This window comes from Colletotrichum godetiae, assembly GCF_030913485.1.
Source record: "Colletotrichum godetiae strain CBS 193.32 chromosome Unknown BDP55scaffold_3, whole genome shotgun sequence".
Classification (NCBI taxonomy): Eukaryota; Fungi; Ascomycota; class Sordariomycetes; order Glomerellales; family Glomerellaceae; genus Colletotrichum; species Colletotrichum godetiae.
The window spans coordinates 384231-407977 of NW_026851251.1; the positions used below are offsets into that span (position 1 = coordinate 384231).

General features: G+C 52.6%; 5 protein-coding genes across 5 annotated transcripts; all 5 read left to right on the plus strand.

Annotated features, from left to right (window-relative positions):
• Positions 1 to 3904: 3904 nt before the first annotated feature.
• On the plus strand, positions 3905 to 4599 carry BDP55DRAFT_205683 (uncharacterized protein). The gene has a single exon (XM_060565965.1). It carries the CDS (start codon positions 4052 to 4054, stop codon positions 4406 to 4408), a length of 357 nt encoding a protein of 118 aa, XP_060435496.1. The 5' UTR covers positions 3905 to 4051; the 3' UTR covers positions 4409 to 4599.
• Positions 4600 to 5123: 524 nt separating this feature from the next.
• On the plus strand, positions 5124 to 5648 carry BDP55DRAFT_644687 (uncharacterized protein). The gene has a single exon (XM_060573590.1). It carries the CDS (start codon positions 5151 to 5153, stop codon positions 5397 to 5399), a length of 249 nt encoding a protein of 82 aa, XP_060435497.1. The 5' UTR covers positions 5124 to 5150; the 3' UTR covers positions 5400 to 5648.
• A 2433-nt stretch (positions 5649 to 8081) lies between these two features.
• On the plus strand, positions 8082 to 9441 carry BDP55DRAFT_540493 (guanine nucleotide-binding protein alpha-3 subunit; the record flags this gene model as incomplete). Its single annotated transcript, XM_060568130.1, has 6 exons — positions 8082 to 8205; positions 8276 to 8621; positions 8685 to 8813; positions 8868 to 8997; positions 9053 to 9291; positions 9342 to 9441. 6 exons carry the CDS (start codon positions 8082 to 8084, stop codon positions 9439 to 9441), a joined length of 1068 nt encoding a protein of 355 aa, XP_060435498.1.
• Positions 9442 to 11642: 2201 nt separating this feature from the next.
• Positions 11643 to 12695, plus strand: BDP55DRAFT_205719 (uncharacterized protein). Its single transcript, XM_060565966.1, has 2 exons — positions 11643 to 12338; positions 12401 to 12695. Exons 1-2 carry the CDS (start codon positions 11951 to 11953, stop codon positions 12646 to 12648), a joined length of 636 nt encoding a protein of 211 aa, XP_060435499.1. The 5' UTR covers positions 11643 to 11950; the 3' UTR covers positions 12649 to 12695.
• A 1328-nt stretch (positions 12696 to 14023) lies between these two features.
• Positions 14024 to 17212, plus strand: BDP55DRAFT_689797 (glycogen phosphorylase; the record flags this gene model as incomplete). The annotated part of the gene is made up of 6 exons (XM_060576781.1): positions 14024 to 14189; positions 14490 to 14810; positions 14872 to 15137; positions 15190 to 16619; positions 16675 to 16747; positions 16805 to 17212. The coding sequence occupies 6 exons, from the start codon at positions 14024 to 14026 to the stop codon at positions 17210 to 17212; spliced, it is 2664 nt and encodes an 887-aa protein (XP_060435500.1).
• Positions 17213 to 23747: the final 6535 nt, after the last annotated feature.

The window sequence follows — 23747 nt, forward strand, 5'->3', positions numbered from 1 at the left end:
TTGTAAAAGATCTTCCTGTCTGATGATTCCGAGACGGATATCCTGAAATCTAGAACGTAGGATATCATGATATTTATCATTCCTTCGCGTCAAGAGTCCAACAAAGCATTCAACATCCGCCAGGATCCCCCCCCGCACATCGAATCTTTCGCTTCGATGCTATGCTGTCTAGGCGCGTCTTCAAGCATCACCATGCCCCTTCACCCATGATATCATCACACAAGTCCATTTCTCCCCGAGATATACACGAAGCAGGAGGCTTGCTCTGGACCATCTGGCGTGACCAACCTCGCAAGCCCCAGAAAGCGGAATCAAACCTTTGAATCCATCTTTCGTAAACAACTTCCCTCCTCATGTAATCATCACCAATCTCAAAGACCTCATATTTGCTGATCCTCCTAACCGCAGAACTGCAAGAACCCTCTTCCCGCGCGGCAGATGACTACAAACCCCGTCGTCCTGCCATTTCAAGAAAAACAGTGGTAAGGGTAGTAAGCATAATCAGCTTTGTCACGCTTGGAAATACCCATCATGAACACCTCACAAATCCTCTCTCTCTCCCTTGGCAAAAGGATCTTTGGTATGCCGTATATGCAAGCCACGTCGTGGCTCACGTATAATTGTGCCCGGAATTATGGGGCCTTCTTGTTCGGCCGCGTGCCGGACGAATGGTCCGGGCAACCTCACACCCGGTTGGGTATCCCGCCGAACCGCTGTCACTGACGAGCCGCGCCGGACTACGGACATTATTCGTATAAACTGCCCGAATAGCCAACCTCCCAGACGACTTTCCACATCTCTGCTCGCTCCAACACATGCTGCTCGGTCCCGAATACCTACGCAGTTACTTATCCCAGATTGTCCTCTGCCCAGCCAGGATGCTCAGCTACCAAGTCAAATCCAACCCACACCTACAATGACGTCTCAAGAAACAACAGACTGACACCTCCCCAGACACTTTTGTGGTGTAGAGAGACAAGAAAGCCGTAGCTCAGCTCATTGGCGGCGGCTTACAAGTTCCTTTTCGAGAAAAACATCCCAAAACGTTGTTTCGAACCCGCAAGACGACACATCCCAGTATCAATATCCCCTCAAGCACGTGGCGAGCAAAAAAAGAAGCTTGATCAAATCGTTGGCCATGTTACCACACCCTTCCATTTCACGAACCCGAAAGACGATAACCTTTTTTCATGCCGCTTTACCAACCCTCCACAACCCGAGGTTTCTGTGGAAAAGGGACGACGTGGCGAGTCTCTAGAGCGAATCATGCGCGATGGAGCCTCCGTTCGTCCCAGATATGAACAATCTCATCACCCTGCGAGAAAGGAAAAAAAAGGGTTACCAACTCCTCAACGGCAGAATGCGATCAGAAATCAGAAAAGAGTAAGATCTCCGTAATGTGGGCAAAAACATTACTCAGGGAGAAAGGGGGCTCCTCATGAGATGACGTGAAACATCCAGGACACCCACGAAAAAGCTCAGCACACCCTTCTTCAACTTATCAACGTGTGGGACACGTTGCCGATGAAGTCAGGAAGGCCATTCGCCTGAACTTGCCGGTTTGGCTGAAGATATTCCAGAAAAGACCAGAACCGTTGTCCGTTGGAGTCCGGATGTATACTGGCCAAACTCAGGAAGCCTCAAAAGGGACGACCCTAAGACAATCGAGGGCACTATCCGATCAACTCACCGACCGTCTATTGTTGCTACTTGCAAACATTTCGAAGCAGCTTCCAGAAGCAGAATTTGCTCCTGTTTGAACACATGGAGGATATAGTGGTCCCGGATGTTATGAAACAGATCGTTCTAGCGATGTCGCTGAGGTGTTGTATGGCGATCTTAGGAACGGCATTATTCATCTTCGGCTGTTTCCTTTGCCCCTAGAGTCAGCACGGACACGTAGACCGCGTTGCCAAGGGAAATTGGCTACGGTCGGAATTCATCCTTCAACTACGGAGTACTGTTGAGAGGTTTGTATGATTTGCCGGCTCAAGAGTGGGCCGTTGTCGCAAAGTCGGACCTTGAAAGTCTTCATCGGAGAATGTCCTGCATCCCGGCCTGAGGTGCCTGGCTAAGAGAACAGACCATCCGGCTACACAGTAAGCGCCGAGCAGTGGCATGAAAGCTGGATTTACGCCGACGAGAGGCAAGGCATCCAGGGAAGTCAACGTGCATCGGAGCTTGTCTTTTTCGGGAAGCTGATAAGAAAAACTTGACAGGGGATTCCGACGAGAGTATCAGTGTCGCTGCAGAGAAGTATTCAGGTGTAAGGCTTTCTCGGCTGAAGATCTCATGCACTTCTCAGTCGTGCTGTCTCGATGGCAGGGCGCTCCTCCCCGACCACGGCTTCAAATACGATTGCGATCCTTTGGAATGACTGCCCTGGCCGGCCGAAAGAACCGACGCACGTGGAATAGCTGGAAGTAGCCGTGGCCACGCTGGTATGATCCGACGAGCTCGACGTGGTATAAACAAGGCCTGGCGAACATTGATCAAACAAATGCTCAATGGCGAGCGGACCGTTTGGTTGTTTGTTGACGGACCCATGTCTGTGTGTCCGGCCCTTCAAACTGATCAGAGAAGATGAGACTTGATGCCTCCTTCTCCCACGTGTGCTCCCTGCCGATATCTGTTCCAAAGGGCCTGTGAACCGCCAGGCCATTGACGCTAGCCGATTGGATAAGGCGCTCAGAAGACACTCACACTGGGCCCAATCAGTGTCGATTTTCTGACGAAAGCGTGCGTGAGACCAGGGTTGTCCTGTCATCAAAGCAAGTGGCCGATGCCCCCGCAAACGCTTGAGAGGTATCCGGTCGGGCTTAACACGAAAACAGCCTGTTAAACTCATACGGCAGAGTTGCCGTGAAATATGAAATGCCGTCACGACGCAAATTCCGGTGCGGAGTCGACCATTAAGCTCAAGCCAGTATTAAATCCCTTTGTCGAGGGGCTAGACTGACGTTGAGAAGAGGAGTATCAGACATTGGAGAAGTTCGGGGGCCCCAAGTTAGAACTTCTCGTGCAGCCTCGTACCTACGGTAGCTCATAGCCTCACCCTCAGGCCATGTAGGATCGAATTACATATGTTGACCTGTAGAGTCTGATGTACAAGCTTGGCTGGGCTCGATGACCTCTAGCTTCCAAGGCGAAGATGCAGCCTCATATTGGGGTGAGAAGGGCCAAGAGCCAGGATGGGGCTGCAGCCATGCTGGAATTCGAGGAGCGACGAAAGTGCCCAAAGCGTGTATAAGGTTTTCATGGTCCGAATTCTGCGCGTCTGACTTGGATGTGGTCAATTGCCGTGGTGTTCGTATACCTCACCCCCATTGCTTCACGAGGAGAGTCTGGGCACCGTGTAACAGCAGACGATTAGGGCCGTACAACCATCTCTTTGAAAGTGGTTCGGGGGGTTTAAGGGGGAGAGGTCTATGGCTCGTCGAGCAATTGAGTTGCCGAGTCCTGGGATGGTGGAACACTGCGACGTTGGAACGTGGCCGGTAGGCCGCAAGTCAACTAGACGGAAAGCCGGTCAAACAATGACAGAAGGTTTTGTGTCTTGTTGTATCTGCATTCGCAAGCGCATCGTAACCGTAGCATCGCCGACGTTCTGGCCGCGTGCAGCTTACATGTTCCGCCTCGCCTGTGTGCATTTGTGACTTGTGCGTGAGATGGGTTGCATTCCTCGGTGTGATGCGGAGCGGTGACCGAAGCAGTATCAACCCGTACATGGCAAACGAGCCGATGCTGGATGGGTAGATCTGCACAGTCGACTGGCAAGAAAGAAGCCCGGACTCACGCCACAGACGCCTAGTCGGCGGGTGGAGGTTATCCGTCTATTCTGCTTAAACTGTAGCTTCGGGATGACTGAATGCCACTTAGCTCGTCATTGATGGCGGTCACTCATTCTTAGCCCGCCTCAAATTGAGGTCTGATGATTCGTTACCGCCAGATAGAAGAAGATCATCGATCATTGCCGAGCCATAAAGCCTCGTGTCAGGGCTGTTAAGTCGCTAGCCAGAGTCGTTGGTGAAGAAATCTGCATTTGCGTCGCATGTTGCGAATGAACCCATTCGCTGTTTGTTTCTTTTTGGTCAGAAGCGGTAACTTCATCCAATATCAATTATCCAATTATGCAGCGAAGGGATGGTCTGTCGACAAACCAACGTCTCGAAATGTTGGCGGGTCAGGATTAGACTGGGGGCTGTGGAAGGGTCATTACTCGGGAGTGGTGACTGAAACACTTGTTCCATTGCCTGGCCCCCTCTTCCATTCTGTCAGCAAAAGACGGCGCTCGCTGGTTCAGTGCGTCTGGGGGTGCCGGATGCGGAGACGCGTTGCCGGGCGCGGTCGAATCTTTTGTGACTTTCCTATATGGACCAAATTTTTCGGGGCCAAGAACATAGGTTGAGTATCCAAACGATATCAAGATCCGTATCCGTCCGTACCGTGAAGTTTATGGCCTCTCCCGCTTCTGTTGAGGGCCTGTGTGTGTGTGGAGAGAGAGAGAGAGGAAGCCGAGGAATAAAATTGATTGTCCAGGGCAGAATTACACCTTGAAAGTACAGAGCATTCAGGACATGCGATTAACAATGGTGCCTACCTTATTTGATGAATAGGTACTCCGTACAAAAGTAACAAAAGTAAGGTAAAGCAAGTGCGGGTTGCGGCAATCTGGATTATGGCAGGAGATGACATCCGGGTGCAGATACCGATCGGGTCGGGCGGGAATGGGAAAGTGAGAGAGAGGGTAATACCTACTCCATTGGTCCGTAGTAACGTAGCAGAAAATTCAAGAGCGGCCTGAAATCATGTTCCGTTGCCAGTACGAACCATGAGGCGGTAAGCGTAAATCAATCTGATTTGAGGATGAAAATTTTCTGTCGTGTTGCGGGACGAGGATGCCCTTCTCAGAGGCGGAACCTTGTCTGATGGACTCGCGTTGTCGGATGGACTCTCGGCGCAGGCCAATTTGCAAAGTGCTAAGTGCCTCGTACGGATCAGTAGGTGCGCGATACCTTACCGCAAAGTGCAAGACCGTCAGACGTGGTGGGATGAGAGGCACGCACGTGGACCTTGATTTAAAAAAGGTTGAGGCCAGGAGCGCGGCCCATTAAACTTTGCACTTTGCCTTTTGCTATATCTGTATCCGTATGCGTGAGTACCTCCTGTTAATAGCGTATACCATGCCGTGCCTCAGCTTGGATGGACAAGCTGCCCCTTGCTCAAATTTCCAATTTCACAACAGCTTCATCTATTTATTTCACGTCTCCAATTGCCTGATGCCTTACCTTACCTCAAGCCTTTCACGCTCCCTGAGGCTCCCTCGCCAATCCCCATCAAGGCCGGCATCCTCGCATATTACATTCTATTGGGGGCCGCCTGGGGGAGATGTCAAATAATCAAAATTGATCAAAAGGGATGAGAACAAGCGCCAGCCCAGTCGGGATTGGCAAGAACAACAAGGAGCAGAAAATATCCCGAAATGCCTGGAGATGAGAAGTCGGTACGTACCGTGAGCTGTAAATATCTGGGAGAGCTTGAGTTGGCCGGGGTCGCCAGGGTGTGCATCCAATGAGAGTGATTTAAATGCCATGCATGCGGCAGAGGGAGGAGACGAGACTAAAACGAGTGGATACCGTCGCTGGTCTGTCCTTTTAGCGGTACCGCAGTCAGGTAAGGTAGGTACTTCGTAGGCTCTTGCCCAAGTCGAAGGACTGGAGGAGAGAGCTCCTGCTCTTTTTCTCTGCTCTGTTCTTGCCCCCAATAGCAACCCGAGACTGCAAGTACCTCGACCATTTGCCAAGTACCTTTTCATGCTTACCTAAGATTACCATACCTGCCTTTTGAGGTAGGTAGGTTGAGGGAAAGTCCGTGTCAACTCTCGAGAATACGCAGTATTGGTACTCTGCAACATGTGGGATATTCTGCCTTGCCTTCAATTCCAAGTCACTCAAGATATTCACACCCACGATTCGAACAAGGTGTTCCTTAGCAGATCCAACTCCCCGAACCTTGAAGCCCTGGTCCGTCATCATCAGCTCGTGTCTTGCACCTGAAGGTTTCTGAGCTTGCCTACCTTACTTATGTGCTTACCTAGTATCTACGGATACGTCCATGTGCTAGTTCCAAGCATCCCGTCCACCAACAAGCCACAAGTGGTCGATGCCTTCCATCCACCTCACATAGATACACTCACCCACAACCAGTCAGCCGGCGTTCAATTGTGCTTCAGCAAGCTGAGCAATGGACGTGGATAACTGACCACCTGACGGAGGACCTTAGGTACATTCGTGCCTGTCTGTTCTCCCGCCACACGCCGCACCCTCGCACGTCTCCGTTTCTACACCATCAGCACTGCATACCTCTCCCGGCTACTCCCTGCTCGGCCTGTTCCCTCTCCGGCAGGCCAAGACCTGTCCAAGTCGATTGAAGAAGCTGTCCGCAGGTGGCATAGGCCGAGTCCGTCCACACACACTCTCTCACACTCTCTTTCTCTCTGTCTCTCTCCTCTCTCTCTCCCTCTCTCTCCCTCTCTCTCTCTCTCGCGCGCGCACACTCACATCACTCACAGCACAAGAGACAAGACCCATACATATCCAGATCCACACACCACACGCGCACCCGCACCCCGCCGCCCTGGCCTTGCCTTGCCAACTTTGCCGGGGCCTGCTGCACCACTTAGTTCTGCGCTGGGAACGTGTCCCTGTCACCCATGCCGCCGCATACCTGAGGAGTGAGCACTGAGGATTGAGGGACCCCGACGGGAAGGGAGGCGGGTGATTGGTGTCTGGGCCGAATGGGTCTGATTGTCTGAGCTGACTGCGTATGGGATTGGGGACGTGTTTGCGTGTGTGTGTGTGTGTGTGTGTGTGTGTGTGTGCGTCTTGCCTCGCCCAGTTCTCTCCGTCTCTCTGATCCTCTCACTTCTTGTAGTCAGTGCCGTAAGTACCTTACCTCGTGAGGTAGAGGTAGAGGTAGCGGAAGAGGTATCCGTATCCGTAGATCGTAGTGCAGAGGTACCTGGCCATCGATACCGCTGCTTCTTTGCGACTCCACGAAGGCCAGCCTGCCACTAGCATCAACTTTACACTTTCCCGCACGACAGAATTCCTTTTCCTCTTACCCACACCTGCTCTCCTCACTGGCCCTTTCCTCCCCTCCAACTCGTTTCCAGTCTTCTGTGCTGCTTTTCTTTTTCCGATCTCCCTCACAGTTCATTCCCCTTCGTCACTTGACAGATCAGATCCGAACCGCCAGGACGGCCTGATCTCTTGTCCCATTCATTCCCTGGGCCGAACGCGCTTTCTTGTCACACCCAGGCTGTCTATCCGTATCACCTTCCAATACCAAATTGCCATCTCTCTGATCTCAGTCTTACAAGGCTCAGGTCTCCAGGTCTCCTCCCCATATACCCACCCATCCGGGCAACCTCTTCACGCAATAGGTACGCTCCTCCGCTGCCAAGGTACTCCCAAAGGTACCCAAGGTGTCGCTCTCGGTACCAAAGGTACATCGGTGCTTACCTTAGCTTAGGCCCGTACCCAATTGCACTTACCCGCCCGCCTGTCGAGGTCCTGGTGATACCCACATTTGTTCCTCCGACACTGTCCTTGCCCGCCTTCCCGGTCGCACTCTCGTCTTCCGTCCTTCGCTACCCATCTCCCTCGACAACTCCCGCCCATCCCCGATCTTCAGGGTCGTCGCTCATCATCCGTCCATCCTCACTCCGTCCGATAAACATTTCCAACAACTCACCGCTTTCGGTTTCGATCCTCGTCGTCGCTGTGTCCTCTCGAAGCCTCCTGATCCGAAACGCCTACGTTACCGCCGAGTCCTCCGCCGAACGACCATCACTACCAATCGACGACGCCCTGCGATCCATCTCAGCCTCGCCATTAATTTTCTTCTCGCCAGCGTTATCTAATACTGCTATGGGCATTTAACGTGCATTCATTCGGGACCTCACGCGCGTTTAAATCAATTCGACGGCTCGACGAGCCCTGCACTCGAACATTTAACGCACCCAAATCCCATTACTCTTCCCGTCAGCGGCTCGACCGAAGCCTCGACCTCTGTCGAAAATGGGTGCCTGTATGAGCTCAAACAATGAGGAGGTGGAACAGAAAAAGAAGAGTCAGGCAATCGACCGACAACTAGAGGAGGATTCGAAGAGGTTACGCCGGGAATGCAAGATTCTCCTGCTCGGTAGGTTTTGACGCCAGAGTTCAATTCTGAGGGATCTCGATGGGGAGCCGGCTTGCTGACAACCACGCAGGATCCGGAGAAAGTGGCAAATCCACGATAGTGAAGCAGATGAAGATTATCCATTTGAAGGGCTATTCGGAAGATGAACTGTACAACTATCGCCCGACTGTGTTCAAGAACCTGGTGGAGTGCGCAAAAGCAGTGATCCAGGCCATGCGACAATTCGACATTGAACCGGTAATCGAAGAGAACAAGGCGTATGCCACTTTCCTCATGGAATACACAGCCGAATCTGGCCCCCAAGCACACATCGATCCCCAGATTGGCATCGCCATCCAGTCAATATGGAGCGACCCCGCAAGGGAACAGCTCATGGAGAGGCAGACTGAGTTCTACTTGATGGACTCTGCAGAGTAGTAAGTGTGCTCAATTGGACACTTGGGATGTCGGGGCAAGAAACGCTAACAAGATTGCGACAGCTTCTTCCAGGAGGTCATGCGGATCGTAGCACCAGACTACCTCCCGAACGAAATGGATGTTCTTAGAGCCAGAACGAAGACGACCGGTATCTACGAGACAAGATTTCAGATGGGACAACTCAGCATACAGTGAGGCTCTGTGATCGACTGTGCGCACTTTGCAAATACTAACAAGTTCTACAGCATGTTTGATGTTGGCGGTCAAAGAAGTGAGAGAAAGAAGTGGATTCATTGCTTCGAAAATGTCACTTCAATTATTTTCTGCGTTGCCCTTAGCGAGTACGACCAAGTTTTGCTGGAGGAGAGCAGTCAGGTACGTCATCCCACGAAGCCGTCTCCCACTCAATGCCGTGTACTAACGGCTACAGTACCGAATGATGGAAAGCTTACTACTGTTTGACTCGGTGGTGAACTCGCGGTGGTTCATGCGCACCAGTATCATCTTGTTCCTGAACAAGGTGGATATCTTCAAGCAGAAGCTCGGACGTTCACCACTGGGCAACTACTTCCCCGACTACTCAGGCGGTAACGATGTCAACAAGGCAGCCAAGTACCTCCTCTGGAGGTTCAATCAGGTCAATCGAGCACACCTCAACCTATATCCCCAGTAAGTGAAAGCGTCATTGTTTCGGTGGGCGGGGGCTAATCCGACTGTAGCCTGACTCAAGCAACCGACACATCCAACATCCGATTGGTGTTTGCGGCCGTCAAGGAGACGATCCTCAACAACGCCCTTAGGGACTCTGGCATCCTATAAACTACCAGTCGCCTCGGCTACCAATTTTCCTTAATGTTTAGATTCATCTCCTCTGTTGCGGGTCAGCGTTTTACAGCATTGCCGGGCGTTGTGGGCGGCACCTCGTTTGGACGGCGTTCACTCTTGTTTATACGCTCGCTTGCGATACGACACGGGTGCGAGCGAATCGTCGGTCAGTGCCTTGGTCGAGGACGGCACGTCACGGCAATTCCATTTCATTTGCATCACGGAACCAATCGCTCGAAAATGGACATTCGCAACCGGTTGCTGCCCGCCTACGCGAGATACGCCGGGTTACTGTGGTGGAAGAGATGTCCATGTGAAAGCGTCTCTGGGACGAAAAGTACGCCGTGGGTTGGAGTATGGTATGGGAAACGGGAAATTCAAAGATGATGTGATGAATTGGCCGTTCGTTTTCTTTTGTCTCTATTTTGGCATGATGCTCGAAACTGGGGAAAGCGGCAGCATCTGCCCTCTTGAAAGCGGTAGCGTATGGGCCTGACTGATAGCTGGAGAGAGTTGCGACAGCGAAATGAAGCACAACTCTCTATATGCGAACCATTCGTGTGCCAGGAACGTGCCAATACCTTCTAAAAAGAGCCCATCCCAGGTTTCTGGTCGTCGGACGGGGACGACGACGATGGAGAGAGAGGTCGTGGACAAGAACAAGAAGGTTGAGAAGGGGGGATCGGGCGAGCTCACGAGAAAGAGAGAAGAAAAACCCCGCAGAACGCTGGCTTGAAGCTTCGCGATTGCGGCGGATGATGTTCTTTTCTTTTTCCCTCATTTGTACACTATTATCGTCTTAATCATGCAAGCAAGGCTATGTGCGCTGCTGGAAGCGGTCGCATCTTTTATTCTCACTTATTCGTTTCACTGTAAACTGTTTGATGCGTGATATTTGGCGTTGAAGCCTTGTGAACGCCAGGGGTAGTCGCCAATGATAGCTACTAACAATACCAAATATGATAGATAACCCGTAACTCTGTGATATCTTCAGTGGGCCCTTAAAAGCCAAGGATTATGGTGAGTGAGAGAAGAAGAGATGTGCTGCGTGGGCGGGAACTAGGAACATCAGGTGATGTATTGATGTAGACTTTTCTGGGTGGTGGATTGGCACCTTGGGAGGATGTCATTACATTGCATTCCGACTGGGACCCGTGGGACGAGTTAGCCCAGGCCAGCCATGTCGTGCTCACTCTTGTCTGGGTCGTTGGACGACAGGAAAGGTGGGGAGAGCTTTGTGATGCATGTTGATGGAGACTAAGCCCGTATTCGAGAGGCTGGGGGGGTGGTTTATCAGACTTTTGAAGAATGGAGCTGAAGAACACCACCCAGCTGCCAGGAATAAGAGGAAGTAGGAAGCGGTGGTGGGGCTCCAGCTGGAACAGAGTCGCAAACGGGATGTTCGGCGAGAGCGGAGAGCTTCCATTCTATGGAGTACTGGGTACCGTCATGGTCCAACAGTCAAGCTTGCCAGCCATCAAGCTATTTACCCCGGGCGACGAAGCAGAGTTGGCGCCGGTGTGAGGAGGAGTCCCTCTTGTTGTGCAACTCGGGGGGTAGGCATGAGGGGGAGTCGGTTGGGCTGGTGAATCACCATGTTCTCACTTACCACAGTGAGGCAGGACTTACGGATACGCCGTCCGTCCCTTCGCCCAAGGTGAATCTGAAGGCAGAAGGTGTGGAAGAGTAAGGCGAGGAAGGTATTCGTAGGCCGGACAGCCGTGGGCGGGTTACCGGGGTGTTGGCATTCTTGTGTCCCGCACCCGGGAGGCGACTTGCAGCTGGAATGGCGGGAAGGGGGCAAAGGTACGGATACTGCATGCCGTGGGCGGCAAGAAGAACGTGGTTGCTAGAGAGATTTGAAAAGTTCTGCCCCCTTGGGAGCATTGAGGAATTTGAAGGGGGCGGACTATGCTTAATTGCACGATGCGGTTTGCGGCAGGCTTGAGATGCTTCAAAGCTGGGTGAATAAGTGAGCGAGTGAGTGGTTGAGTCAGCGGCATATTCTCACGAGCATGGCATGGCATAAGAAGCTGAGAGCAGACTCAGTGCAACTTCCCATTCAGCAGAAGTGCGCAATTTGATGTGGATGCAGCTTTTACTGGGTCCTCTTGAACCTTCTTTCCCTCCCCCTTCGGATTACCTATTCCGGGGCTTGCGGTTTTGTCGTCCCGTCAGAATCGGACCATCTCCCAGATCCTGATATCTCGACCTGCCTTGTTTTGTATCTTAAAGCTGTTTCCCCATCCCCCATGGCGTCCTTCTCTTTGAGTTGTCAAGGAAGCCACAGATCAAGTGTGTAGGTAGGTAATACCAAGACATCAGGGGAGGCACGACATGTATCGGCCTGAGTGTGAGAAAGCACCGAATGGGGGATGAACATTCCGGGGGGCGCTTGTCCAAGGTTACCTTTTCCCCACGTTCGCCAGGCGTATTGTTTGGATTCTGGAGACAACTTTGGTGTTAGTCTGCCGCCCTTTTTTATCTTTTTTTTTTTTATCTGATGCACTGCAGCATCACTAGGCTGGTGGCTGCCGCAGTCGCACCAAAGGTGTTCCTTGGGCTGCATGAGCCTATGAGGTTGCTGAGGTACACCACACCAACTGGGCAATGGACTGTTTCTGGTCACCGCGTTCTGACCGACATCTTCACCGTAGTGGGACGGTTGAGCTTGGTTGGGATGGGCTGGTTGGCCAACCTAATTCCATCTCGTCTCATCAGCACCATGGTAGGTATGCTGGTCCTCGACAACACCAGACCCCCGTACAGAGAGATGAAGACTGCTGCTGCACTACCACTACGTTACCTTTTCCCTTTAACTTTCAGGCGTCAGCTTCAGCATTATGGGAAGGAGACTCGAGAAGTAAGCCCCAAGGTCTGCGACATTCCATGTTAGTTAAACCGTTGTTGGGGTTGCGCTCTTAGAATGGTCGCTCACCGTGCGTCACATAAGTCACCCCGCATTCAATCGCAGTAGGTACCGTAGCTCGAGGCACCAAAGCAAGCCGCAGCCCATCCAATGGTTCCTGTCGAGCTTCGACTGTCAATTGCCCAGGCTTGAGTTGCGACCTTTTGCTATCCCGCAAGATGAGGTCATATCAGGTGGTTTTCTTTCCGCCTGAGAGGTTCTCTATCTCTGTCTCTCTCTCCTCTCCGTTACAAATGACCAGGGGTGGCCCAGCAAGAACCCAAACATCCTGACACCCTGGGAAGACCTGGATGGGGAACTGGACAGGGAAAATGGGGCTCAATAGCTCCAGAGCTCCATCGCGTCTTCAGTGGTGTGTGCGGGTTGTCAGATCAGCCCCAATAAAAAAAAAGTCTGGCCTCTCTGGAACCTCAGACCTTGGACCTTGGAATAATGCTGGATCTGTCTGGCACTCTGGGATAGAGTGCCACATTTGTTGGCTCGGTACGGATACCTACAGCGAGACTGGCGCATTCTGTGCAAGAAGATCAGGCAAATACCTAAGAGCATGCGTGTACGAATACATTACACTCTGTCCGCATATAGCAACCAGACCATGCCATTGCCCATGCTCCCCCCCCCCCCCCCCCGATGTTCCATACCTCCCGTTCCCCATCTCCATGTAAGAAGGTAGCAGTTAGCAATTGCCAACCTGAGCAATCCATTGGGACTAATCGTCCGTACCTACCTTACCTTACTTACCTCCTTACCTACCCTGCACAGCACAGCACAGCAGGTAGGTACTTTGTACGATGAATGGAGAGCTGCTCCTGCTACTCCTCCTCCTCCTCTTCCTCCTTTGTCCATCGGGTATAGTCGTCCGTTGCATGCCCTGCCTAGGGGGATGTAAGGTAGCTAACAGAGATGCTCCGTACCTACCTCACCTCGACTTGCCCGTCTCTTTCTTCCTCTTAATAAGTGTCCCACCGTCCCCCCTCCTCCTGTTCCTGAGCTCTTGACCTCTCCTTCTACTTTACCCCTACTCCTCCCCCATCTTCCCCTCCCTTCCTCCATCTACAAAGCTCTCAGTTGTAGGAGTCCCCTCATCATCCATCTGTAACCTCGCCTCTACCAAGCTTCAGTCGCACCGTAGAGCTATCGGTATTCTTCTAGTTCGTCCTGGACGGTCCCGTTGCAAACAACCCTACCTCGAGAACGCTATTTCAAACTCAACCCTACAGCAAAGCTCGTCCCCCAGCTTTGCCAATCTTTCAGCTGAGACGCTTCGTCCGCTGTTGGCTGAGCACGAATCCCGGCCGCGAGCGGTGTGGACTGAGCTTCAGGCACCGCCAACACACCCCGCTCTTCTCCCCACTAACATCCTGGGCCTGTCCTGTACGTCCCGTTCGCTCCGCCCGTCAAAACAGTCTGGGCCTCGTCCTCTTCGCCCTCCTCCGTCTCCTCCCCCTCGTTTCTCGCCCATCACGTACGACCGAGTGGTGTTTCGATTTCCGCATTCTTGTGCCTCGTATTCTCCGAGGAGGATCCTCCAGCATAGCTAACTGAACGTAGACGACAGTTTCCCAGACCGGTTCGAGTCCTTGATCGAGCCAATTGACTCTCCCCGGTTCATCGCCACTTTATTTTCTCGTACGAGAGCTACTCAAGATGTCGGCAGCTACGGAAGAGCGTCTCCCTGTGCGGGAGCGACGTCCCTCGACGAGCGCCCCCATTGTCGATATCCAGGGCTCTGTCGGCCCGGCCGGCATTTCGCGTCCCAAGCACAAGAGAACTTTCACCGGTTTCGGTGCTGGAGAGATCAAGAGCGTCGAGGGTGGGTTATTCTGTTTTCTCCATTCAATTGCATGACTTCCAGGGAGAGGGGCAGACGCCATGTGCTCGCCAGCTTCCGAAAGATGTGGGCAGGCGAGCTCTCGCGCAGCTCTCGTGGAGCTTGGAGGGGCAGCTCCAGCCCGGGCCCAAAGTACCCCGCACTGATCGTCGCGAGCTCCATCACGCCACACTAGGATCCAGTAGCTTCGTTTTCCCCTGCCACACATCCTCACCTACACCAATGTCGCACCACCAAAATACAATGCCGATACCGAATCGCAAGCTAATGGCCTCTGAACAGCTTCTATCCCCGAGCCTCAGCGCGAGGCTTGGTCCAAAGCCCAGGGCGGCCCTTTCAAGACCAAGGATGAGTTCGAAAAGGAGGTCGTCCGCCACGTCGAGACCACTTTGGCTCGCAGCATGTTCAACTGCGACGAGACGGCTGCCTACTCTGCCGCCAGTTTGGCCTTCCGTGACCGCCTGGTCAAGCAATGGAACAAGACTCAGCAGCGCCAGACCACTGTGGACGGAAAGCGTGTCTACTACTTCTCTCTCGAGTTCCTTATGGGCCGTGCCCTCGACAATGCCATGTTGAACGTTGGCTTGAAGGACGTTGCCAAGGGTGAGTTACAAGGAGGCGCCGAACCATGTCTAAATGACACAACACTAACACTACCGTGCAGCTGGTCTTGACGACCTTGGTTTCCGCATCGAGGACGTGATTGAGCAGGAGCATGACGCTGCTCTTGGAAATGGCGGTCTGGGCCGTTTGGCTGCTTGCTTTCTCGACAGTCTTGCGTCTCTCAACTTCCCCGCCTGGGGCTATGGCTTGAGATACAGATACGGTATCTTCAAGCAGGAGATTATCGATGGCTACCAAGTCGAGGTGCCCGACTACTGGCTTGACTTCAATCCATGGGAGTTCCCCCGTCACGATGTTACTGTCGATGTGAGTTGACGAGGGTAACCTTCGTTTCGAATGAATACTGACAATCCTCAAGATCCAATTCTTTGGTCATGTCACAAAGTCGACAGACTCGAATGGCAAGACTGTTGCCAGCTGGGAGGGTGGTGAGACGGTCACCGCCGTGGCATACGACGTGCCCATCCCGGGATACGCCACACCCTCGACCAACAACTTGCGTTTGTGGTCCAGCAAGGCTGCCAGCGGAGAGTTCGATTTCCAAAAGTTCAACAATGGAGAGTACGAGAGCTCAGTTGCCGATCAGCAGCGGGCCGAGACGATCAGCGCGGTTCTGTACCCCAACGACAACCTTGAGCGCGGAAAGGAGCTTCGTCTGAAGCAGCAGTACTTCTGGTGTGCTGCCTCTCTTTACGACATCGTTCGTCGCTTCAAGAAGTCCAAGCGCCCCTGGAGAGAGTTCCCCGACCAGGTTGCCATCCAGCTGAACGACACTCACCCCACGTTGGCCATCGTTGAGCTGCAGCGTATCCTGATTGATCTCGAGAAGCTGGAGTGGGACGAGGCATGGAACATCGTCACTGCCACGTTTGGTTACACGAACCACACCGTTTTGCCCGAGGCTCTGGAGAAGTGGCCCGTCGGGTTGGTCCAGCACTTGCTCCCTAGACACTTGCAGATTATCTACGACATCAACCTGTTCTTCCTTCAGAGTGTCGAAAAGATGTTCCCCAACGACCGCGAAATCCTCGGCAGGGTCTCGATCATAGAAGAGTCGCAGCCCAAGATGGTGCGCATGGCCTACCTGGCAATTGTCGGCTCTCACAAGGTCAATGGTGTAGCTGAGCTGCACTCTGATCTCATCAAGACCACCATTTTCAAGGACTTTGTCAACATCTACGGCCCCGACAAGTTCACCAACGTCACCAACGGCATCACCCCGAGACGTTGGCTGCACCAGGCCAACCCTCGCCTGTCTGACCTCATTGCGTCCAAGACTGGTGGCAACTACGACTTCCTGAAGGACCTGACAAGGTTGAACCAGCTTGAGCTCAGCGTCAACGACAAGGAGTTCCGTAAGGAATGGGCCGAGATCAAGTACGCCAACAAGGTCCGCCTCGCTAAGTACATCAAGACCACGACGGGCGTCAGCGTCAACCCTGCGGCGCTCTTTGACGTTCAAGTCAAGCGTATTCACGAGTACAAGCGTCAGCAGCTCAACATCTTTGGTGTCATCCACCGCTACCTTACTCTCAAGGCCATGTCGCCCGAGGAACGCAAAAAGGTTGCTCCCCGTGTATCCATCTTTGGAGGAAAGGCGGCACCTGGCTACTGGATGGCCAAGCAAATTATTCACTTGGTCAACAGCGTTGGTTCGGTAGTCAACAATGACGAGGAAATCGGCGACCTTCTCAAGGTCGTCTATCTGGAGGACTACAATGTCAGCAAGGCGGAGATGATCATCCCTGCGTCTGACCTGAGCGAGCACATCTCCACTGCCGGTACCGAGTAAGTGAACCCCAATCTTCAGCGCCGACGGCGTCTCGGCTAACGTGTCATGCAGGGCTTCTGGTACGAGTAACATGAAGTTTGTCCTCAATGGCGGCCTGATTATCGGCACGTGCGACGGCGCCAACGTAAGTGAACCCGATGGAATGGAACTGGCTGGACGATCGTTTCTAACACTGGCCTAGATTGAGATCACCCGTGAGATTGGCGAGAACAACATTTTCCTCTTTGGCAACCTTGCCGAGGATGTGGAAGATCTCCGCCACTCGCACAACTACGGAACCCACTCGATTGACGAAAACCTTGCCAAGGTCTTCTCTGCCATCGACAGTGGCACATTCGGCTCCGTGTCCGACTTCCATGCGCTAGTCTCGGCCGTCCGTGACCACGGAGACTACTACTTGGTATCAGACGACTTCAACAGCTACATTGAGACGCATCACCTTGTTGATGAGGCGTACAAGAACCAAGAGGAGTGGATCACAAAGTCCATCACCAGTGTAGCTCGTATGGGCTTCTTCAGCAGTGATCGCTGCATCAATGAGTATGCCGAGGAGATCTGGAATGTCGAGCCTCTCAAGGTCGAGGACTAGACTAGACCATGGCGCTACGAAGACAAGACCGAGACGGCGTAAAATGATCTAGACGGGGGTGGCTGGTCAGGCGTGCACGGAACCGAGTACCTATTGCACCATTGCACTCGGAACTCTTCAAGAAGGCGGGGGCTATAACGAACAGTGCTAGATAATATCTTTCTTTTGTATAGTTTATGAGAATGCCCTAAGACTGGTGTCCGCAGCTATTGAAACCATGAGGTGTCTGCTTGTGAAGTGAGCGACTGTGTTGTTTGCCAGATGACTAAGCAACCAAGATAGCAATGTGTTGATTTATTGCCTTTTTTTTTTTTTTTTTTGGAACGGCCTCGAACGGCGACCATTGTTGGAAACGGAGCAGGGTGACAAGTGGAATTGCAACGTGAACGTTTCGACAAGGGAAGTGGAAACAATGGGGCGCCTGTTTTGCTTCACTGACGTCATTATGCGGCAATGTGGACGTCGTCCACATCGACCAAGGGGAAAATGCACAATAGGCCAGGGAAGGGTCAACAGCAGTGGCTCTGGCTCCAATTGCTCCAAGGAGTGCCTTCTTCTGGGACGGATCGATTCCGGGTACTACTTCCAAGCTTCCGGCAAAAAGGACGCGACTCCGCGAGCACGCGAGAAAAGGGCGGTCAAGGATCACCAAACCAAAGAAAATCCAGAACCAACTTTTCTCGTCGCTGATTAGCAAAAGTGTTCTGGAACTTTAGATTCCTGCCTTTTGGAAGGCAACCCCGTCAGTTTTGCCCAATCCAATCCCCAAATAAACGTGCATGTTCCAGACTTTGTTTCCTCGGTACCCCGTGGGCGGATCAGCAAGCGAATAGTAGACTGTAGTGTAGGTGTGAGATTCCTTTCGTGCTTGCTGCATGCCTTTGCGAAACAATGGAAACAAGTTTAAAAAATACATTTTTGCTACGTGCTGCATATGCGTGTATTCGCAAAAAGTGTGTGCATTTGGGTTGGCCGACCGCCTGCCCGGCGTCCGTCTCCGTTTGGGGCGTATAATACCGATTCGTTACGGCATGTCGGCAGCGAGTAAGATTGGTCCGGGGAACAACCTCCGGGGAGAAAGGTCGGGTTCATATTGGGTTGACTACTGTCGTCATCTTTGCAAATGTGGAAAAGTCGAGACCCTGCTTTTCTCTCCTGCTAGGTTCTGGGTACACCGTACAGATATGTTTTTGTGGTGAACCAAGGGACCAACTCAAAACCAGCCCTGCTGGAGCCTTCAGAGAGCAAGACTGGAGGAGAGGTGCATAGTGACATCAGAGGAACGACAGGAACGAATGCTGGCCCTGGCCAGGTCCCTGATTCCTGCCTTACCCCCCCTCATCTGTCATAACGGTATGAGCCGGCCAGTAATGAAGAGACTTTTGATACTGACGATTAGATATAGACGTTGGACATAGTACGGTATGCTCAGAACATGGTTGTGGCTCTCGGTAGAGCAATACGCGTGCGGATGTGATTTTGGCTTCAGAGCCGCATTCCCATGTGGAGGAAATGATTCGTGTAAAGAGGTTATTTGGTCAATCTGCGCTTATTTCGGCGTCGGAAGAGAATCGTTAGACGGCCGCCCTCTGCTACGGATTCTGTTGTCAATAGAGGAACCCTCGTGGCCTCCAGCGCTATTTTCGCACCGGCCGGGAGCTTAGATAACGCCGGCCGCAACGCCGGCTCAAGGCCGACGAGCTTGCCCTCGTGTTGGTTACTCCTCTAGATCACGGAAAAGAAGCGTTGTTGGGAACAGTTTGACGAATCAGCGTGTTGACAGGTCGAAGTGAACGGGATGATCTTCGATACACATGAAAGAGTTCAGGGTCCAGAGGTTGAAGGGTCCTTGGACCGTGTGCTTGTGTTCCCGCCACTCCGTCCTTTTCTGGTACATCTGCTGGTTGCATGAGGTAGGGAGAAAGTTGGAGGGTCCTTTCCGTACATTCTCCCGGCTTGCGCTGCACCACGCCGTTTTCTTCTTCTCTGCGGCTCAGATTAGCATCACCAAACGGACTACACACAGGTTGACCCCTGGAGGTTCCCAGCATGAAGGGTCCAGTTCGAGATCCATCGCAGCGAATCCAGGGCGCAAGGTGCCAAAAGTTGTACGCATGTCACCCTCAGAGTTCCTAGGAAGCTCCTAATTCCCGGGTGGGATGGTGCTGCTTGTCATGATCTTACTCCATCATGACGGATCTGAAAGGTAATTGTTGACTCAAAGGTGTCCACTCTGCAACCACACAAGCAAACCAATGCCGCTGCTGTGCATCGTCGTGCCTGAGTTGGCCGAGAATGGTAGCCGAACATTGTAAATCCACGTGTCGTGTCTGGTGGGTGCCCGTTGTGGGCGATGAATTGTGAATGTGATTCCGTTTTCTCAATCGCCGATACGGTCAAGAGATTGAGAGCATGACTTGTTACAAACATGTCAAAACCGGTTCTTGTCGAGCCTCCCAGATCCATCGACAATTCTATCCCGATGATGGTGAATCGAGATTCAATATCACAACCAATTTGAAAAGGGCTTAGACTCCTTTGTTGTTTTTGAGCATCTAGTCAGCTGGGAGGTTCCGTCAGTATCGAGAATTTCAAAGAGCATTACTTATGCAGAGAGGTGTTACCCGTTCCCGTGCCGCGGAAGGGCTTGATGGGATCCATTCCGTATTACTCTTCCCCTCGAAGCCCAATCAATGGGGCCGGACGTATGTCCAGCTACAGCAGGTAATGCGCTGAATTGGGCATATTCAGGCCAGTCTAGAACATGCGGCTACTGTGGCCGGGGAAGCCCCGTGACGGGAATTTTGGGCTACCGCAGTTGCTTTGCGGCGGTCACACGGATTCTATACCGCTGGGGAGGATAAGGAGGGGCGTGTTATGTGCGCTGGGTGAGCTGTGACCGTTTTCTCGATTCTCGATCTTCGCCTGCGAGGTCGATGTTGGATAAGGGAGGAGACTAGGAGGGACTGGGACCGTCGATCGAATAGCGTTATTGCCGGGATGGTCGCTTCCTCCCTGCGAGACGGTGTCAAAGGTACGAATTTCGTGTTAGGGGGAAAGGTCGACGTTTCGGGGCGCTAGAAACTCGGACAGTGAGCGGCTAGCATCCCATTGTACGCTAAGCTGACAGGAGGGACTCGACCTGGTGGAGAGAGAGCAGGGGCGGCTGGGAGGTACTCTGGAGTCTGGATTAGCGGGACGGTTCACATACGCACCCCTCCCCAGCCCGTCAACGTGACACGACACAGGAAGGTTTCCATACCCCGGCACCATCTCGATGCGATCTCAAAATGACGTCAGAGGGCGCGTTGCTTTTCGTGGTGGTTTTCACACCTGGCCCCTCTGATGTGCTCTGAAGGTACGAATACTTGGATGCCGTGGTGCAGTCGGTAGGAGGAAGCGCCTTTGGGTGGATGCGATCGCCATGGAGTCCTGGCAGTCCCCTGATGTCCTTTAGATGTGCCTTGATAGTCGATATAAGGTAGCTTGTCGGAACAGACCGGCAAGGACTCTACTGATGAGGTTGGTCGAAGGAGAAGAATGCTAGTTATGCGGGTTCGATGATTGTACAAGAATGCACATTTGAGCACATGCACAAGCGGCGGAGGTGTCGCGTTGCGGATGGTAAATCTGATCTGGCATGGGAATTGGATGCGCACCTGAGGATTATGCTCCTGCAACAGAGTTCGAGCCCCCGTGTGAGAAGGAGGTATGGTGTCTTGAATCCATGATGCTGGTAATTCGAGAGTTGCATCGACCAGTGGTGCAAGGTGCTTGGTCGTGCTTGGTGCAAGGGGATGATGATGGGGAACGGGGAAGGAAAATACTGCAACTGAGGTAGGGGTGCCAGTAGAAAGAAGAGGAAGTGAAGTTGGGGGCTAATTGAAACCGTTTACTGCTTACCGTATCTTAAGGTAAGGTAACTTGAGGCTGCTGGGGGGTAGCAAGGGGGACCACGGGCTCGTTGTCCGATAGTAGAATCCCCCGTGGTATTTAGGTGAGGAGGAGCAAAACGGCAATTGAGGGATTTGGACGGGAAACGGCAAAAGTGCCTTGGAGAAAAACATGGTATTTTGGCAAGACAAGTGGGCAATCTCCCGTTGGCGTGCCTTCTGTCTGCTCATGGGTGTCCTATGCTCGCGCAAGGGGCGCGGGAAGGTGAGGATAAAGATTGGACCGTCGGGGAAGGAACTACGAACTAGTAGCTGCCAGCTGTGTTATCGCAGTGGTAACTTCCAGGCAGGCGGGCACACAGCAAGTGCAAGCCAAGCCCATCATCGTCGATCTGTTGTTGTTGGACCGCTCCCAGATATCCACGAGTACGTATCTGTAAGGTGCACTACCTAGAACTCCATGCTGATACTGCACCGCTGCCTTCCCTGCCGCGGGTTCCCTGACCAGTTGTCTGACGAACAATGTGATTTGCTGTCTCGCGACTGCCTTGCCGCTAAGATAAAACAAGCCAAAACCATGTCGTCCGGTCTGGGGAGTGGAAAGTTATGTGACTTGCGCCCAGCTGGAGCGGCGCCTTGTCTAATTCATCATCACGACCAACAACAGCTAGAGATGCCTTCTCCTGCCTGTCTTGTCTGAGTAGCGAGTTGGTCAAAATCTTGTTTTCACGGCACGACATTGTGGAAGAAAGAATTCCCCAGCTCGGCCCGTGGTGAGCAGAAAGTGAAATTGGCGGTGCCGCTGATGCTCAGACCATTCCATGAAGCTCCGCTTGTGACAGGTCAACCTTTCGCTGTCTCTCGGTCATTTTGAGATATCTTGCAGCAGTTCTCCCCATCGTCTCATGGTGTTGCTGGCCGCTCCCAAAACAGCAAGCCAGAAAGACCGAGGCTCGCGGCAAGAGACAATATACGCAACCTCACACAACCATAAGTTCAGCCTCATCTCGACTTGTTTCTCCTCGAACCTAAGAGATCGGATCGGAAAGCAAGTCTCTCTACTTCCGCAGTCTGCACTCCCTAGTCACACCGGACATTCTGCTCCTCTACGTGGTTGAAGTTGCCGCTGCCGTCGTCTCATCTCAGTCTTGGTCAACTCCTTTTGACTTGGTCACCCGTGACTTCCTACTTAACCTTGTCTATTGTGCACATTCAAGTACCTTGCGTTAACAGTTGCCGTCTCCATCTAGCCCGCCTCTCCGTCCAGCCAGACCTTCTGTAGTCTGTCCACATACTTGTGTAGTCTTTACCGCCGCCTCCCCGCCAGTAACATTCAACCGTAACCCGTCTGGCTCGTTACATTATTGGACAGGAAGACGGCAGCGGGGGCAGACAGATATCCCTGTCTTGTCTTCACTACCACGCTTACCGTGCAAGCTCTTCCGTCTTTCACGCTGGGCAATGTCACTTCCAGATCCAGCCAGTGTCTCTCCGTCTTCTGGCTGACTTGTGCATGCCCCTCTCCCCTCGCATAGACCCCCTCTGAACTTGCTCCGCTCTAGGTATTCTCACACACTCAACCGCGCCTCCTAGGAATCATTCAAAAGTACTTTCCCCCTTCGAGAATTGCTCATGTGTGTTGCTTGACTTTTCGTTTTCTCGCATTTTAAGCCAGAAGCGTTTCCGGATACTCACGTCTATTTTATTTCCATAACTCACATACACTTCCAAAGGCAATTCGAAAAGTAATATCAGAGCCACTACCGGAAAGCCTCGTACGCGTCCTTGCCTCCTGCACATCTATCGACAGGTGTTGTTATTGTTGTATATCCACCCTCCGGCGGCATCCTCAGCTTCACAGCAGCAGCGAACGAGAGACGAGAACGACGACCCGATCGACACTTGTGCGGATTTGCTACCTGCATTCCCCACGTGCGCCCGTCACTCGCGCACCCATCACCACGGCCATCTTTTGGTTTGAGCTTTCTCGCCCGGACTTGATTCCGAAGGAACTCGAAAAGCGGAAGGGTGACGCCTTTGGATAAACAAATGGAATAGGGCAACATCGCGGAGGATAAGAAAAGAGCATCGCCGAAATATTCAACTCTATAAGTGAGAAACCCTCCTACCAGAATGCTGTGCCGGGGAATATCGTGAACATCTCCCACTGGTCCTTGTCATCATACTTCCTCCCCCTTGCACCGAATAAGTTCCCCCGTTCTTGTACTACAGTACTGCCGCCTACGCCGTCTCCGGCATGGTTAATTGTGGAATTGGACACCCTTGGCACCGAAAGTCGACAATTCTAGAAGGGTGAACAAACGGAATGTGCATAGGCAAAAACGGCGAATGACGAAGGAGAATAAACATGGGCGGCCAGGATCGAGAAAAAAAACCAGATTCCTGTTCCGCTATTACTGTCGCCCCCCTAGCTGCATTCGCTGCCATTTACAGTACTCCGTACTGCGTACTTCTTGCTTCCTTGCAAGAAAAAAAAAAGGTCTCGCTAATGCCGTTGCCACATTGTTCAGGTTGCTCCGGATCCCATCCCAGCCCAGCCCAGAGAAGGCCCAGAAGCAGACGGGAAGAAGGAGACGCGGAAGCAGTACTTCGTACCTGAAGGCAGTCCACCCTTCCCCCAA

Coding starts and splice junctions, on each gene's coding strand:
- BDP55DRAFT_205719 (XM_060565966.1), top strand. CDS start 11,951: ATGCACTGCAGCATCACTAGGCTGGTGGCTGCCGCAGTCGCACCAAAG. Junction 12,339..12,400: donor CAAGGTCTGCGACATTCCAT/GTTAGTTAAACC, acceptor GCGTCACATAAG/TCACCCCGCATTCAATCGCA.
- BDP55DRAFT_644687 (XM_060573590.1), top strand. CDS start 5,151: ATGCGTGAGTACCTCCTGTTAATAGCGTATACCATGCCGTGCCTCAGC.
- BDP55DRAFT_205683 (XM_060565965.1), top strand. CDS start 4,052: ATGTTGCGAATGAACCCATTCGCTGTTTGTTTCTTTTTGGTCAGAAGC.